The 17,831-nt window shown below is 37.8% G+C and overlaps 1 protein-coding gene across 1 annotated transcript in view; it reads right to left on the bottom strand.

The window, feature by feature from the left end:
* Window positions 1-222: 222 nt before the first annotated feature.
* Window positions 223-17,831, bottom strand: part of Trhr (thyrotropin releasing hormone receptor) — a 36,532-nt gene continuing 18,923 nt past the window's right edge. The window contains exon 3 of the mRNA XM_008851500.2: window positions 223-971. Within this exon, the coding sequence (XP_008849722.1) occupies window positions 564-971 (408 nt within the window). The 3' untranslated portion in view covers window positions 223-563. The remainder of the gene's footprint in view (window positions 972-17,831) is intronic.

Consider the following 17,831-nt stretch of genomic DNA (forward strand, 5'->3'; position numbering starts at 1 on the left):
AGCTATCTCTGATTATTGTAAGCATTATGAAAACCTTTTACGAAAGCAAAACATGTTTGTTTGAAATCTCATTTGTACTCAACAAATAAAATTTACTTTTAGTTTTTCACACAGTCTAGATATTCACAAAATAGCACTACCTTTTGCTAAAATGAAATATTAAATTATTTAAAACTCTACATGTTGCCAAATTACCAAATACATAGATACTTGGAGTGTGTGTGAAATTACATTTGATAAGGTTATTATGAATGACTTAAATCTATGTCTGAATTTTACTGAAATGTCATTACCCCAGAAAATATAGTGATTTCCCACATGAAATGAGAAAGACTATATTTTTAGTTTCCACCAGCAAGGTCTTCCAGAGATAGGTCTCATTTTTGTGATACTAGGTTGGTAAGAAGGAAATTTAAACCAACCTCCTGGGTTAAAGTATTTAGGGCCAAGACTTGCAAGAGTAGGGGCCATGCCTCTGCTCTGTCTTCACATGTAAGTATTGGCTTTGTGGATAAGTGCACAGATTCTTATCCACTGTGGTCAATTTCTTTCTAATTCATTAATCAACTCTGGCTAAAGGTTACCTCAGATGCCACGCAGGTGTCATTAAATGACACTTTTGTGGCAGACATATAGGTGTCAGTGATGGTGATGTCATCTAGCTCTGTGCTAAAATGGTCTGACTCCTTGATGACGCTGTAATTGAGAGCCACGCTGTAGTTAGTAGGTTTTTCTGTTGGCTTCTGCTTGCAGTTGCAGAGCTTTCTGAAGGCTGCACGGAATTTCTGGGACATGAGATTGTAAATCACTGGGTTGATGGCGCTGTTGAGATAAATGCAAATTCTGCAAAAGAGCAAGAACCAATTTTCTTGGAAAGGGCTGGAGAGGAATGAGTTGACAACCACAAGAGTCCTGTAGGGCATCCATAAAAGGGCAAACAGAATTACAACAACTGCAAGCATCTTGGTGACCTACGGAGAAACAGAGAGAAATGCAGTACAAACACAAAAGGAAACAAAACAAGATTACTACCCCTCCCCAGGCCCTCCAATTCCCACCCAAATCTTTATTTCCCAAACTGTAGACTGAGACTGCATTTCTTTGCAGGTTGTTTATTTGGGAGGTGAAACCAAAAAGCAGGATTGAGGAAGTGAATGTCACAGAGGAGGAAAGAACAAGGTAGGGTGATGGCTCAAGTTCTGCATTTCAGAATTATCTGCTTGAAAGAAGAGAGTCATTTATCTACATGTTACCCATTATTTGTTGACAGGTACCCTTAAGGATTTTTAATACTGGTGTACTCCCAGAACTTTCTTTCTTGGGAACTCTTGAGGACTTTAGAGGGGAAATTGAGAGAGAAAAGAGGAATGACATACAGGACACCCTAGGTGCTGGAGTGGACTGCAGGCAGGGCCCATCTACTATAGCAGTGGATGAAATCAGAGGCTGGCTCAGCCTTTTAGCACAGGCCAACAAAAGTGTCTGTGATAAAGCCTTAGGAGGTCTAATTCCATCTTTCCTTAGCTGTAGGAAATTGTCCTAACTTTTCTCATAGCTCATCTGCAAAATGGAGGCAATGACACCTTCTGGAAACAAGTGTGGTTACATAATGGTGTGAAAACGACAAGCAAAAACGCAATGATTATTGAAGGTCTACCATGTGCCAGATGCCATACCAGATGTTATGTATTTGTTGCCACAATAACCAACTTAAAACGCTTCAAAATAACTATTTCACTTTGAAGATTAGAAAAGCGAAGGCGAAGTACTGTTGCTGATCAGTATGTTGGTGGCAGCTGCATAGTCTTAGAGCTGAGACTGAAGTCCATGTTGGCCTGAACCCAAACCTTTTGCTCATCCCACAGTTTAGCTTTCTTTTAGCTTAAAGGGAGGTAGGATGCAGAAAAAAAATTCTGTAATTTTACCCAGAGCTGAACCATTATGAAGTATAAACAAAACACAAAGTGTAGGAAACCAGATAGGACAAGATTAATATCTAAGATCTTACCTTAGTGCTTAATGAGATGCTAGAACTGGTTTGGACTTACAGTAAGGTCATTTGGCTTTGACTCTACAAGTGGTTTTAAGACCTTAATCAAGTCACTAGTCCATTTGTACATCTGAAGATATGCCTGGGTATATTGTTTTCCTTTGTTTGCAGAGGTATTGAGGAATAAAATGAAGTAACGAACGAGACAGGGCTTTGAAACTCAAAAGCATTGTGGAAATACTACCCTTTTATTAAGGGCAATATAAAGAGAACACAGTATTTCAACTACATGACAAATACATGAAAATTATAGCAGAGATTATCTTTGAGTACAGGAATGATAATTTCTTGATGTTCTTTAAAAATGGGTATGCTGGCACACGCCTTTAATCCCAGCACTCAGAGGCAGAGGCAGGCGGATCCCTGTGAGTTCAAGGCCAGCCTAGTCTACATATTGAGTTCCAGGTCAGCTGGGGCTACAGGGAGACCCTGTCTCAAAAAGACCGAAAAAAGCAAAACAAAACAAAGTTTTATATACTTAAAATGTTTTCAGTTATTTTTAGTCACTAACAGCATTTGAGTTCAACTTCCTTAGTTGAACATTTTGTGAATGCTCGAAAACTAAAAACTACCAAACACAAGAAACTTATTTTTCCTCCATTGTTCTTTTCTGTTGTCACAATGAACAGCTCTGTCAGCAACCTCTGACTTGCTCTGGCATTGAGGGGTATTGTTCTGGTCATAGAGAAGGGCTTTAAAATCTCAGTGAAGAAACAGAGACTCTACATCTAGACAACTACTCTATCATTAGTACTGCTAAACACTCAGTTTTCACAGCATATTTTATCTGGTAACTGAAGCCCTCAGAGTGCTTTGTGCTAGAAGGTTGCCCTTGTTCCCCAACCTACCCATGTCCTCTGATCTTAGGTTATATTTTGTCTTTGTCTGTACCTCTTCCATTTGAGCTAGAAAGGCTACGTGTGTATGACATTGTCAGGGAATGCTATCCCTTTGCTCTGATTTTTCCTTGATTTATAGATACTTTCTAGTCTCCTTCCTCAGTTTCCCAAGTATCTTTTGCTTCATGACTTCTCATCTGTGGCATATTTAGCCTTTAGCTCTTTTTGAACCATTCTTAACTTCCCATTTTCCTGCCATGACCCTGGTGAGCTTTCTATATACTCTAAAGTTACTGTGACCAAGATTACCACTGCCAAGCACATTTTCTCATCATCTTCAAGCTCTTTCTGCTTCCATGAACTGTGTCCCATGTCCCATGTCCACTGCTCCCCCCCCACCTCACCTCCTGTTCTAGGCCCCTCACTGCTCACTGATTTTCACTTCTGATTTAATGGTTGTAGGATACTTAGCACTACACATTTTACAGTGTGAGTAGAGAAGTTGCTCCCTGGGAAGATGCAATTTTCGCATGGGTTCATGTAGACCAAGTAAGACATTCAAGAATCTGACTTCTTTTAGAGGGAGGGAGGGACGATCCATTCAAATTTCAGGTCAACTCAAACTGTATTATTTCCTAAGCAGACTTTCAAGATTACAATAACTATTTTATCTGTTTCTGAGAAATCAAAAACTTAGTTGAGCAATTAATATCCTGAGCTTTGGAGGGAACTATAGAAATTATCACCTTCATTGTCACCACCCACCACCATCATCATTATCACATCTCTGCCTTTATCCCCAGCCTGGTTCCTGAGATTCACTGACATCAGACAACGGCATCATTCCCCACCAAGGACTGTGTATCATACTTTGGAATCTCTGCCTTGATCTGCAACTAGATCGCTACTGTCACATTTTAATCCTTTATGACAGTCTAGAGAAATTTAGTAAGTGCTATATAAATATTTAATAATTCTTTGAGTAAATTAGCATTAGCTATAGTTTGCATATGAATAAATTGAAGTTTAGAGAATTCAGTCAGTGATCTAAGACAAATAGATGGTGATTGGACAGTAACAGTTTTTTCATTGCCCACAAAGAGATTTCTGCTGTGTTATTCCCATTGGGGTCACTAAAACACTCCTAGGTTTAAGCTCAACACCTTATTGCTGCCAAATTTCATTGGAAGAGTTACATTTCATGGTTATCTTTTATCTACTATTATTTATGTACTGCAAGATGAACTATGGAAATCGCATTTGACATCTACCTGTCTCTGGTTACTTAATGTCATTGAGAGAAGTAAATTTCATTGTGTTAAAGAACAGCAACTAGGCTCGAGGCTGGCATCTCTCTTGCTCTTCTGCAGCATCCCATACTCATGTTAACATTATTGCCGAACATCTCGTTGCAATGAATTATATCCCTTGTCCAGTGCACAATGAATACCTTCAAGGTAAGAGTAAATGCCTTCATTTCTTTGCTCTCAAGAATTTAGTACAGTATGTGACATAAAGCACTCCTTAGAAAAAGGTGAATAAACTCAAACAGAATGAATTACTTTAGACTTTGTAACCATGATTCACTTGAGGTTTAATACCCCAAACTATTGTTGGAAGACTTTTGCAAAGATCTTATGCTTTAGTGTTCAAAAGTAACTCCTCTTAAAAATAGGTCAGATGAACTAGTAAGCTAAGATCTTACCACATTTAAGCTTTTTGATTGAAACACATTTAAGAGAATTTTAAGGATCGAAAATGAAATGAATATGATGTTTCTAAGACTAAGAGGACCTTGTGTTTCCCATGAGATGATAGAGAATATATTTAATCTTATAATTATTTTAATTAATTTAAAATATCCTTGATCATGTTTAATCATCTCTGAAGTACAAGGTTTTAGTAGCACCATTGTCTGGAGCCTACAAAGAAAATACCCTGGAGACTGCCTTCACGCCTAATTAATTTCACTGTGGTTATCAAAGTTTTATTTGTGGTGTTATTCATTATGCTGGATAAAGTGAAAATAATGGAGGTTTGGAATTGGGCCACTGTTGTTAAGCATTAATTTATCTTTTTCTTTGGCCAGGGTAGTGAGTGTATAGTAATAGAAAGGACCACTTATTTACTACAGACTCTGCCCCAAGTCTTGAATGTCTTCTGAAACATGACACTGTTGGGAGAAAATGATCTTATAGCATATTTTTAACTGAGATAGATCCTTCTAGTTCATTCTAAATTTCTCACTTGCATCTATATTATGCACAGATGTGCTGGCTTTTGAAGATTTTACTGCCTTCCAGGGAAATACGGCCGACGCCTCCATTACCTGAAGTCGGATGCACTGTGATAAAGGTTAGAACAGAGCTAGTGCTATGAGGGTAGCTGGTCTGAATTTGGGTTGAGGGATGGTTAGGTTTCTGGCCCAAGTAACATCTATACTAAAATGTTAAGGTAAATAGAGGTGGAAAGAATGGCCCTGTGATTTAGTGTGTGACGATGTAGAAGTCTGTGAATAGAGCAGAGCAAACAAGTTCCAGCTGTAGGCCATGCATTGTGGAGCTACTCGCTCCCTAGCAAGACCTGGACACCATTACAAAAGCCATTATTTTATGACCAGGCTATGTGACACTCTGTACAGTGTTTGGCCTCCATTTCTAGGAAAGACACAGCTGCAATGGAAGTATAGCTGCTCTATCTAGGGCATCACATTATGTTTAATTATTAACCTTTACTTAGATTCCTCCGGGCTTTGAAAGTTTCTTTGTATTTCCTTTTATATATGGCCTTGACAATTCTGAGGAGTCTATCAGATATTTTATAAAACATACCTCACCTGGAGTTTGACTAATGTTCTTCTCTTTAATAGGCAGAGTCTAGAGTTTGGGGAGTGGGCCACGGAAGTGAAAGGTTTTTGTCAACAAAACGTATCTGGAATGCATGTTGGAAATTTGACTTATTCTTGACGTTTTGGCTGTTAGCCTTAGCCTTTAATAGCTGCGTCATCTCTTGTTTTGTTGAAATGGATTTGCATGTAATGAAATTCACACACTTACAGTGTGTAATTTAGGAGTCTTTAGTATTTTCACAGAACTATGCAGCATCACCATAGTCTAATTTTAAGCCATTTCGTTATCCCCGAAAGGATCCCATACCACCTTTCCTCTTCCTCCCTCAGGCTTTCATAGCTATGGATCCGTGTGATGTTGTTACAGATTTGCCCATTTGAAGATGTGATGAGGCTGGAGGCATGCGGTGTTTTGTATGTTACTTGCATCATTTAGCATGATCTTACAAGGCGAGGCTCTAACATCCACTGGTACTTCATTTCTTCGTATTGCTGAGTAATATTCCGTAGTATGCATATATCACATTTTAGTTATCCATAAGAATATGAAATACTCCTCTACTCTTTGATGAAATTCTGGGAGATAATACTTATTCCCAGCAAAAGTACTAATTGACTTTACAGGGATATCAGAGCTCAAGAAAGCTAAAAATAGAGATAAAACTATAATGGTTGGACATTATTTTTTATGTTGTTGTAGAAAGCATGAGAGTAGGAGTTGGAGAGCTAGTGCTGTGCCTCCAGAGGGTCATAGTTTGGTTCCCAGCACCCATATCAGGTAGCTCATACTGCCTTGTAACTATAGCACCAGGGGATCAGGTGCTTTCTTCTGGCCTCTGTAGGCACTGCACTCACATGCACAAACATATGCTCAGATATATCACATAATCAAAAAGAAAAATAAATCTGAAAAAGAAATAGATAACTATGAAATCAGAAAACATGAATAAGATAAGACAACTTTTGAAGTAAAGTATTACTTTTCTACACTATAAGAACTTTCATTTTTCAGACAAAGCTGTTTGGAGTGGGTTCAAAAGAAAAAGAGAAGTGAAGCACCTGTAGATATGTCTGTTGAGATTTTGCTGGAAAGAGGAGTAGAGAAATCAAGGACTTGCAGGAGAGGAATGAAAGCATCAGTTTTCCTTATTTCTCACAAGGATGGAATACAGCGCACACCTTTGTTTGCTCAGGAGCCATTTCCATAAAGGAAAACATTTATGATCCAGGAGAGAACAAAGAACAGGATGTTCAGGAACTGTGTTCTAGAATGGAGGGTGTCTTCCAGAAAGAACAGTTAATGGGGGTAGACTCCTTTATGTTTTCAGTGTTCCTTTCCTGCTCAGCCACATTTAAGTGCTCGAGACAATGCACCAGAAAAAGAATCACCTTTCTTATAACCTCTAGAATCCTTAGTAGAGTTCTTAGCAGTTAATTGTTGAAGTCTCTGAAATTAACAAAATTCTTCCATGTCATCAGAGTATTTGTGTTCATATACCATTAAGGTCTGTGGGAGAAGTGCTGAGGTTTCCAAAGTGTTGAAGAGGAGATGGAAAATGAGCTCAGGAGGCTGAGAAAAGGGGCATACAGCTCAGGGAACAGAGGGAGCTGTTGATTTGGCTCTAGTTCTTATTTTCTTTCCAGATAATCATAAAAATCAATATATTTAATGAGTTAAGACTTTCACTTGCTATACATTTTGCTTCTGAACTATTTGGAAGTTATAGCATTGTTGCCAGGAATCACTGATCACCCTGGAATCCCTTGTGTCTTTTGTCTCCAAATTTGAATCCTGCATTTAAAGAGTTGTCACAAGGCAGACAGGAGTCCCTTACACCAATCTATTTCCCAGGGAAAGAAGCAAATAAAAAAATTGAAAATGCAAAAATAATCACACGAAATAATGGAAACTTGCATTTCTTAGGACACAGCCCAATTAATCACACATTACTTATTAGGCTCTGGTTCCATGGGATCTGGAGATATTTTAATTAATTGCCAGAGATCAGCTTATTAGTCTGCCTAGGAAGTCATGAGGATTTGATTCATACCTCTGTTCCCTAGGATATTTAGTTGGAATTCTTGCACTGATTCAGAAAAGTATCTGAACTTTGATTCTGTTAATGAGTCAGAAAACAATTCTATCTGTGGTAATGGCATTTGCTGCTTTCTGGAGACAAAGAGCAAGGTACTGGCCTGTGCTGTGATGAATGGCAAAGTGGAACAGAAGAAAGAGGTGGGATTGGCATGCAGCATCAAGGTTTTACCATCTGTGCCTGCCTCCCAGAGACATGAGGCAGGACACATAACTGCCATCTGCACCTCTCCTAAGTTCTATACATTCCCAAGGAGTAGAAAAGTGATGTTAGTGCTAAAAAGGCAAACTCATAGAAGAGAGGTGACAGCCATGTCATTAAACTTGTATTGAGAACTATTAACCTCTTTTTTTCATGAGTGATTTTCAAGGGGTCATAGTAGGAAATCTTAATTTGTGAACAGGTTCTGTATCAAATTTAGATTCCACATAGATAATACCAAAGATATGCTTTTGGTTTCAGAGGAAACATAAACCAACAACATGCTTTCTCAGCATCTACAACGTGAACGGTTACAAGTCCTCAGCACAAAAAACCTGCCACATAACAAGTATTCAATGCACGGTTACATTACTATTGAGTAAATATTTACTTTTAGAAAATATATGTGGGTTAAGGGTTTTCTAAATGAACAAAGTACTGTAGTTTTTGTACTTTTTTTCTGGCTGGAAGAATTTCAGTTTTAGAAGAATGCCTCCTCCTAGAAACAGTTATTAGTTAATGAATACAACACAGTTAGCCTTTAATATTCTAATGCCAGCCTTTAAAGGCTAACAATACGTTCTGTGTCTGGCCTGCATCCATGTTCTCCTGCTTTCTGCATATTAACAAAGTGTTCTGAAACTTGAGATATTTTGCTTTCAGCCCTCAACCAAATGATCAATGACCTATTTCATTTTGTTATATTAATTGAACCAGTTAAAGGATAAACTAGGTTTGGTAATTAAATAAATCTAAATATAACTAAGTTTCTGCCCTAGTTGGGGGCTCTGGGATTTTCTCTTACAGACTATTCTGTTTTGTTTTGACATATATGTGGACACTCAGTTTTTAAAAGACAGTTATAATCAATGTGGGACACTGTGTATCATAGAGTGAGATCATTAGTGGGGTCTGAAAGCTGAATAATGAGAACGGAAAGTGGCTTGGAATCAACTCAAGGTCAATTAAAGTATAATAAAAGTGAATAAAAGCTGAGTGGTGATTCATGGTGGCAAGATCATGGCTGTCAGGCTCTGTGCTCTATATGACTTATGGATTTCTTGACAGGAAGCCATGCAGGAATGTGAATACATGGGTTTCCTGACTCTTCCTGTAACTGCTATATCTAAATGTTTCCATTTGGAATCACCGCTCTAAGAAGTAGAGTGCTTTCAGAGTTCTACCTGATTAAAAATGTCCATGAAAGAATCTGCTAAGTTCCCCAATAGAGAAACTTTGTTTATATTTGGTAATAGTTGAGAGAGAAATAAGACTTGAAGGGAGGGGGCATAGTGATAGAGGACTATAAAAATATGGGAATATAACCATGATGCATACAGCAATTTTTTTCCCTCCATGGTTCTAGAAGGGACTGAGGAAGATAAGCAGTTTTTCTTAAGACAGACATAGGAGGGGCTAAAACTGGAGTTGTCTCACATACCAGCAGAGTCACATGACCTGCATTGGGAAGACACCAGTGTGGGAGTGACATGATGATGTATTGCTGTACAGTACACCAGTACACAGTGTGACCCTCTGTGATACTCAAAGTTCTTCAGGAAAATAACTATTACCTAATGAAGTATGAAGGCTTTGTATAAAAATCTGGTACGGGATGAAGGAGAGATGAAAAATACAAGAACAGGGAAAGAATGATGAAACTTTGAGCTGTGTGAAACTGAAGTGCAATGCTAGCTTATACACAAACTAGATTGTATGAGAAAGCTTTGATTTCTAAGAATATCTGAATAAAAGCTGAGTACCTGTTCTATGAAGACTGTGTCATATTTACTTGACATGTCTCAGTTTAGAATGGGAAAACAGGATGGAAAGATATTCTACTATGGTAATAAAAATTAGAAGATGAAAGGGGAGAAGAGAATTAAGACATTATCTGTGATATACCATGAAATACCTTGGTATTTTCCTCCTAAGTACTCTAATTCACCTACATTGTGGTGCTGGTTAGATTTTTAAAAATGTTTTATTCATTATTTTTATTTTATGTGTATGAATGTGTTGCCTGCATGTATGTGAGTGCACCCGTGTCATGCAATGCCACGGAGGTCAGAAGAAGGCTTTGTATTCCCCTGGAATTGGCGTTAGGGACAGTTCGTAGCTGCCATGTGGGTGCTGGGAATTGAACCTGGGTCTTCTGCAAGAGTAGTCAGTGCCCTTAACCACTGAGCTGTCTCTCCAGCCCCGTGGCGTTGGTTAGATTTTTGTCAATTTAATGCATACTAGAGCTCCCTGGGTGGAAGGAACATTGACTGAGGAATTTCCTCCATCAGACTGTCCTGTGGCCAGGTCTGTGAGGAGCTTTCTTAGTTATTGATTGAAGTAGGAGTGCCCGGCCTCCTGCAGGCAGGTACCATCTTTAAGCAGGTGGACCTGGGCTGTATAAGAAAAGCAGTTGAACAAGCCAGGGGAGCAAGTCTGTGAGCCGCATTCTTCCATGGTTTCTGCTTCAGTTTTTGCTTTCAGGCTCCTGCCTTGAGCTTCCCTTGTTGATGGACTCTGAGCTGTAAGGTGAAATAAATCCTTTCTACCCAGGTTGTTTTTGGTCAGAGTGGCTTAACATAGCAACAGACCAGCAAAGTAGAACAGTTGTAGAGGATAAGACTGAGGTCAGAAAACTAATACACTAATGATGGAGAGCCATCGTGAAAGCACATGCATGTCTGATGCCCAAATCTTCTTTTTCTTTTTATTGAACACCTTGAATTTTGAGAGGATATTTTTTTGAATGCCCAAACCAAATAAACAAAATAATTTAGGCTTAAAGTTGGAATTGGTGGAGACTATATGTAGGAAGGAAGCAAAGAGAACAAAAGTTAATTCTTATTTCCACACAAAACTGCATGCCTGTGGTACCTGACAAAGATGCTCTTATTCCCAGTGTGATGCTAAGTCCTGATGGGACAGGTTTTCAATGCTTCTGAATTCAGGGTTCTTCTCTTACAAGTGGAGAAACAGCTGTGTACTCAGAACATTTGCAGTTAGGCTTGATGCAAAACTTTCTGTGACTCTAGCAACTACTGCCGCATGGCGGCTTCAGGATTGATTACTTGGTCCTGGTAACACTGTGTGATGAAAGGCTGGCTTCTCTCCTGTTGCCTGGATGTTTTCTTGTTCACAGGAGGTAGATATTTGGAAACATGCTGCGAAATGAAAATCTCAGCTGGCAGCACTGAGATTCAGATTACAATAACATCTGAATTTAGAAAATAAAATGTCATTCTGATTTTTTCTTTTATGAGCCATGCTGTAAAAAGTGCTACATGTTTATCTACTGTGCTTTTTGGTTTGCTGTTGAGCCTTTGCTGTGTTTCCTTTCTTCCACGTAAATTACTGGTAAACTGCTAAGCATGTGAGAAAGGCTGCCTTTTATATCTTGCTTTGGTTTTCTTACTTTTCCTATTTAAGGCATGATTACTGATCCTGGTCATTTTGTATTTGGAACCAGGCCTTGAAATTCTAAATGGCTGAGCATCTTGGCTGGGCATCTAGGATTCTATTAGCTGTAACACTTCTCTGTAGATATCGATCCTTTCTGAAGGTGATATTTTCCCAACCTTGTCTGTTTCCTGTGATTCCCCTCACTATATAGCCTGAGTCTTGCAAGGGTGACATTTTAGACTAAGACACAGACTAGTGATTCCTTAGCTCCTCACTCACTCAGTGGGAACTAGGAAACCAGATTTAAAGTGTAAAGTGTGAATGATGGAAAGGAAGAAGGGAGAGGTGATTTCTACATAGAAGTAAACACTCAGAGTTTCTAAGAGGGCTATAGGCATTAAGTTTTCACACTATTAAAACTCTTGGACAAGAGTCATACAAGGACTTTAGTCATACAAGGACTGAGAGTGCTTGGGAAGCATCAAACTCCTGCACCTGTGTCCCTCTCAGGAGACACAGGGGCCGGTCAGGAGTTAAAGAGCTAGTTTTTAGACTGTGCTGAAAGCATGCACAGAGTCAGATCAAACTGGGACCAGGTATGTTTTTTGTTTTCAGCAAACAAATGCACCCTTTTTCACAATCTCTGCTTTATTTTTTGTTTAGATAGGGTCTCCTATAACCCAAGCTGGTTTCCAAAATGGCATCTTCTTGCCTCTACCTCCCAAGTGATGTGTACTACCACACTTGGCTTGATTTTAACTCTCTGATGTGCTTGCTAAACACAGTATTTAAAATCGAAAAATTTTGTTCTAAGCTTCAAGTCACCACTCGTTCCTGATTTTTTTGAGTTTTGATTATTGCATTTAATATGTGAATGAATATACCCGGTGATTAATTGCAAGGAAGATATGGAAACCCAATGTAATATCTTTTCTTCTTAAAGGGCTGTTACACTCACTATCCTGCCTTGAAGTATGCATCCTTGGTTAAGGGTAACCACTTTTTCACTGTGAAAGCTTCTTTTAAGTGAAGCTTCTTTGCATTTCTCTGTTTCTTATCTCTTTGACTAGAAACTCATTTGAATCTATAAGGTCTACGAGGCAAAACAGGGCTTACTAGCCTTGGCTATGTGGCCTAAGCTTTCAACACAGATTTGTATGAATCAGAGACTTTTGGATGATGTGGTTTGTGTTGCTTTGCAGTTATTATGTAGTGGTTAAGGGGTCAGGCTTTTAAAATAAATATAGCTGGATCCTATTTCTAGTTCTGCTGCTATCTGTACAATAGGGGAAAGCCATTTCAATCTTCTAAGCCTCAGTATACAAATCTGTGAAATGCAGGCAGGCCTGAAGGATCAATGGGGAACCGGGTATGGTGGCAGTCACTTGTGTTCCCAGTACTCAGGAAGTGGACGCAGGAGAATCTTAAGTTCTAAGCAAGACTCAAATAAATAACAAAACCCTGTCTCAAAAAACAACTAACAAGAACACATGAGCTAATTTAGCAAAGAACCATCATAAGTACGGCGTTCAATAAATAACTAAATTTACGTTATCTAGAGTAGTGAAGTTTTTCACTATTTGGAGGATATGAGGGAAATAGCCAAATAAAGTAACACAATTTATATAGTAGTAATACTTTGTATAATACTTACTGCATCTTAACCACAGCACCAGGGACTCCATCGAATTATTTAACCTTTTTAGCATTTATGAGGTAGACATTTTCTTCATTTTGGCCATCTAGAGAAGTTAATATTTCTAGAGAAAATGGTGAATACTAATCCTTCCCCAAGCCGTGCTCTCATATATCCCTGCTCATTCTATGTTAAAAACTATAACCCTAATTGATCTTGTTCTTCCATTTGTCTACCTGCTTATGGCTTCCTTTTTCTCCCTAGAATGATGAGTCTCCTTGTGAGGGGCAGCACAAAAATCTGGCATATCATAAGTGCAATAATGAAGAAAGAGGTCATTGATGCTGTTCGAAGCCTTGCTGTCTCCAGGGCTGGTTTGCACTCCCAGCGTCAATCACACAGCTCATTATTATACTGTATCTTCTTTCTTCTCTGGCTTGTAAAAATCTTGATGGCAGGAATAACTTTTTATTGAATATTTTTAGCTCTACCCTACAAGTTTTGGCATAAAAATGCTTGAGGTTAAACTTAGAAAAAGAAAAAGATTCTTTCTAAAAAAGAGATGATAAATCAGACAATGCATGGTGACAAAAGTTTTCTGAGGAATAGTCTGTTATTCTGTGAAAGTGAAGAATTATGAAGAATTATTGGTTATATTGTTATAAAGAACTTAGGAAAATTAAAGAATCAAGGAGATTCTATCTCAATGTGATTTATACTTGGTTCATTTCCCATACTAAATACTGATTGATGCTATGTTAATGTAAACTGAAGTGAAATGGGATTTGCCACCAAAAGATAAAATTCTTACTCTGACAGCTATTCTTGTTCTGTCTTATATGTCTCCTTTCACATTCAGTCATTTGTGGCTTCTCTGCCACTCAGAATGTAGAAAAAGCTCTTCCCCCAATGTCAGTTTGAATGTGTAAATTACAAATTGTCTCTTATGGTTTTTGAAATCAAGGATTATTTAGTATAATGGTCAAAGCATCTTCTTTAGAGGATACAGAGTTAAGAAGAAATATGCAAGTTACTAATTTAAGATGCTTAATTGCAAGCTTGAACTTTTCTGGTTTTGCTTTGTTTTTTAAGTTCTGTTGATACTCTATGAAAACAAGCAATAGAGCTGCATTAGCCCATGATCACAGTTTACCAACAAATAGAACAGTTGAATGCATTAAACAAAGCAGACAAACCCCATTCAAACTAGTACTATGATTTACAACTAATATTTTCAAATCTTTTATCTAATTTGTGAGTCTCGGATATAAACCAAATAACTGTGGCTTTGCTCTGGGACCAAAGTTTTGACTTTAATTTTTAGCATTACCTCTCTACCAAGTTATGGTAGCACTGTGATTTTAATAACCATAGAATCTCCTGTTCTAAAAGAGGAGAAACCCCAAGAATAATTACAACAGTTGTTATGCAGTTGTGTACAAACCAATGTAGGAGGTCTTGGAGAAGACATTTCCAGTGATGGAAGGTGACCTCTTGGCTCTAAGTGAGCCAGGTCCCCAGCTTCTCCATTAAACTGTTGTAATCACCAGTAGAAAAGCCTCTCCAAACCACAGTAGTCATTCTGGGTTAGCATCCTGGCCATAGAATTTACCAGTTACTAGACTGGGCCATCATTATTTCTAAGTTTCAGGTTTCTCTTTAGTAAAATGGTGGTGGAAATTTCATCTATCTCATAGAGGTGTTGTGTGGATAGAGGCAGTGATGTAAGTACTCATGTCAGTTCTTGGAACAGCACAACTGCTAGAGAAATGAAAGGTATTTTTTAGAAAACAATCACTACTTTGCTTCATGGCCTGGTCAAAATAATTCACTTATATATTGGTTCATTTAATTTCTGCAATAGCATATAAGGAATGTGTTTTAATTATCTCCATTTGGCAAATAAGAGAAATCATGCAACACTTACAAATGGTAAAACTAGCATCTAAATCAATCAGAATAGTCTCTTGTCCCATTTCTTCTCACAAAGGAAACTTATTTCCCGGGTGAGAGATTGCCATCCTTTCTTTCACAAAAATGAAGAACGTTAACACAATATTTGCATAAAGGATCATTTATCGCATCTTTTCTTACTTAGCATTCTACATAATGGTCCTTATTCTACTATTGGGGAATGCTTCAGTTCCTAACCAGAGCATAAAATGTACTTTCTTTTAGAATGAGTGTTATCAAATGTTATGAAATGTAATTGAATGGTATTATTGATGGCATACTCTTGCTAAAAAGCCAAATGACCTGTGTAGGTCAACCTGCTGTTTTCACATTTCATCAATAGGAAAGACTTGGTTGAGTTCCAAGCATTGATTTGACATTTGTTCATTTGTGCACAGCGAATCAAGATTTGAAAACAAGTTATTTGAAAACTGTCCTATTTTAAATGACACATTCTTGTTTCATCATTTTATTATTATCCTTCAATCCAAATTTTTCTCCTAACACTTATATGTTGCACTTTTGTATAGCACATATGTTTACTTATTTCCCTACACTCCTTTCTTTTGGAATGTAAGATTCATGGGATAGAGATTTTTGTCTTATTTGTTCATTGCTGTGTCCTCAAGGTCTAAAGTAGTACCTAGAACATTTAAGCAGATAGTGAGAACTTTTTGTGGAATGACTAAATGAATAATTGTTATATCTGTAAGAAAAAGTTTCCTTTTTCTTGGACAGATTTAGCCCTCTCTATGTGCACCTTGTGTGTGAGATGCTATTAACACAGAGAAGTATGTGAAGATGTGGCTCAAAGGCTGTGATTATATGCTAGAATTTGGAGGATTTGAATGTATTATGTCTCAGGTCCCTCATCTTTAAAAGCAATAGGGGCAATTAACGACACTTAAAAGTCTCTTGTCACCATGCCTGGGTGTACCAAAGGGCCCAGTATTTTTACCTACCATAAACACTAACACTTGCCTGATAGCAGTACAAATGGGACAGACTATATTACAGGTGCCATTGTTGGAAAAATCAGACAAGTAGTATCGTCTGTGATGTTAAAGGAAGAATCGATGCTAGAATGTTTGAACAGTGATTCTTAAGCTATAATGATGAGGTCTAAGGAAGGTTTGTGCAAATATTTGGAAGACTTTCTAAAAGTCTCCATGTTCTAGATCCTGTAATGTTACTCTACCTTTAGAATTTGTTGTGAGGTCATTCTGTTACTGAGGGAAAATTCTGTTTCACTGGCGTTAGAGTGAAATAAATATGTATAGCAAATACAATATTAAGATACAACATGTTCAAATCTTTATGATGAATGTGAGCATTGCAGATGTATTGGTTAGTTAGTATTTAAGAAAACACTACTTGTTTCAAAGCTTTTTTGCATGGTATTTCCTTTACACTAATGTGTAACATTTTTAACGGGGCGTTTTATTTCTGAATACCAACACTTTTATTTCTTTTTAGGGAAATTGCTTTTGTGAATTTTATGCTTGCTAAACATCAAGGTGTTTTGTGACAAATTATGGGTGTTTCTGAAAGCATATCTTTCTCATTGTTAGAAAATATCTTGAAAATATCTTATGTCCCCTTAATCTTTGAGTACATGTTGGGTCAGTTTAGGTCAATAAAAAAGTAACCTTACTCACTAAATGGGATTCTACTGATAAAAGCTTTGGTTTTTTATATAGCAGAATTATCCAACAATAGCCTTCATTTGCAAAGTTAGTATTCCTTTCTTAAATGCTTTGTAAGACATCCTTAATGATTGCTAAGATTTATTTCAGATAATTAATGCTCTCATAACCCAGAAGTTTGTACATTTGACTATCAGGGCATAATAAGAAAATGTTTCCTTCTGGTGATTCAGTAGTTGTAATTAAAAATACATTTAAAAAATCAAGATTGCTTTCTTTACTTATGGAATGTATATACACAAATCTCTGTTTTAAAACATGATTGTGATGGGGAAAATAAGCCAGGTACAATTCAGTAATAGATGAGTAATTACTCTAAGGAAGTAGGTGGAGATGAGGAGGAGCCATCAATAGAAACTGCTATTCGTCAGCTTAAAGGGCAAGGTCAATAGCAGCAGTTTTCCATCCTTCTGAATTTAGACCTGCAATGGATTTTTGAGTGGCTGACACAAAATCTGGAACATTCCCCTAAGGAATAAACAAACATCTTGTGGTGCTGTGTAAGAGCAGTGCATTGGTAGAGAAAGACTTCTGGCCTTTTCCTTGACTGCTCTCTATGGTCTTTATGAGGTAAACACAAAATATGCTTGTCAGCAAATGAGGAGTCAAGCGCTCTTGATGTGTTGAACTCTGTTAATTGAGAGCATTTGCATTTCATGGCACCACATTCCTTTTGAGGTGAAATCAGTAGCAAAGTAAAATCAGGAACCTTGGGCTTTTATCCAAGACTAATTTCTTCTAAATGGGTTTCTGGGTTTCCAGAATTCTTCAGAGACAAAGTGGAAGGAGTCAGGACAACTTGGTTAAAGAAGGAACTGGCTGAGCACCAGGTATGTGACCTGAGGATGCAGATAAAGGAGAGATGCAGTTTAAGATGTGGGGAAGGAATTACTACCCATGAGCTGAGGGAGGTGTCTGACTTCTATTGATTTGGAATCAGGCTTCAGATGGAATTTCAGCAAATGAAGAGAGCCCTGCCTTGTGGTAATTCATCCAGTCTGGTACTCTACCTTAAGATCCCTGTCTCAGTGAAGGAGAAGTAGAGAGCTACATATTGAAATTGTGCCAACTGTGATGTGTTTCTGTTGTGGTAGAAGACAAAC

Source organism: Nannospalax galili, unplaced genomic scaffold, assembly GCF_000622305.1.
Source record: "Nannospalax galili isolate Female #2095 unplaced genomic scaffold, S.galili_v1.0 scaffold284, whole genome shotgun sequence".
Classification (NCBI taxonomy): Eukaryota; Metazoa; Chordata; class Mammalia; order Rodentia; family Spalacidae; genus Nannospalax; species Nannospalax galili.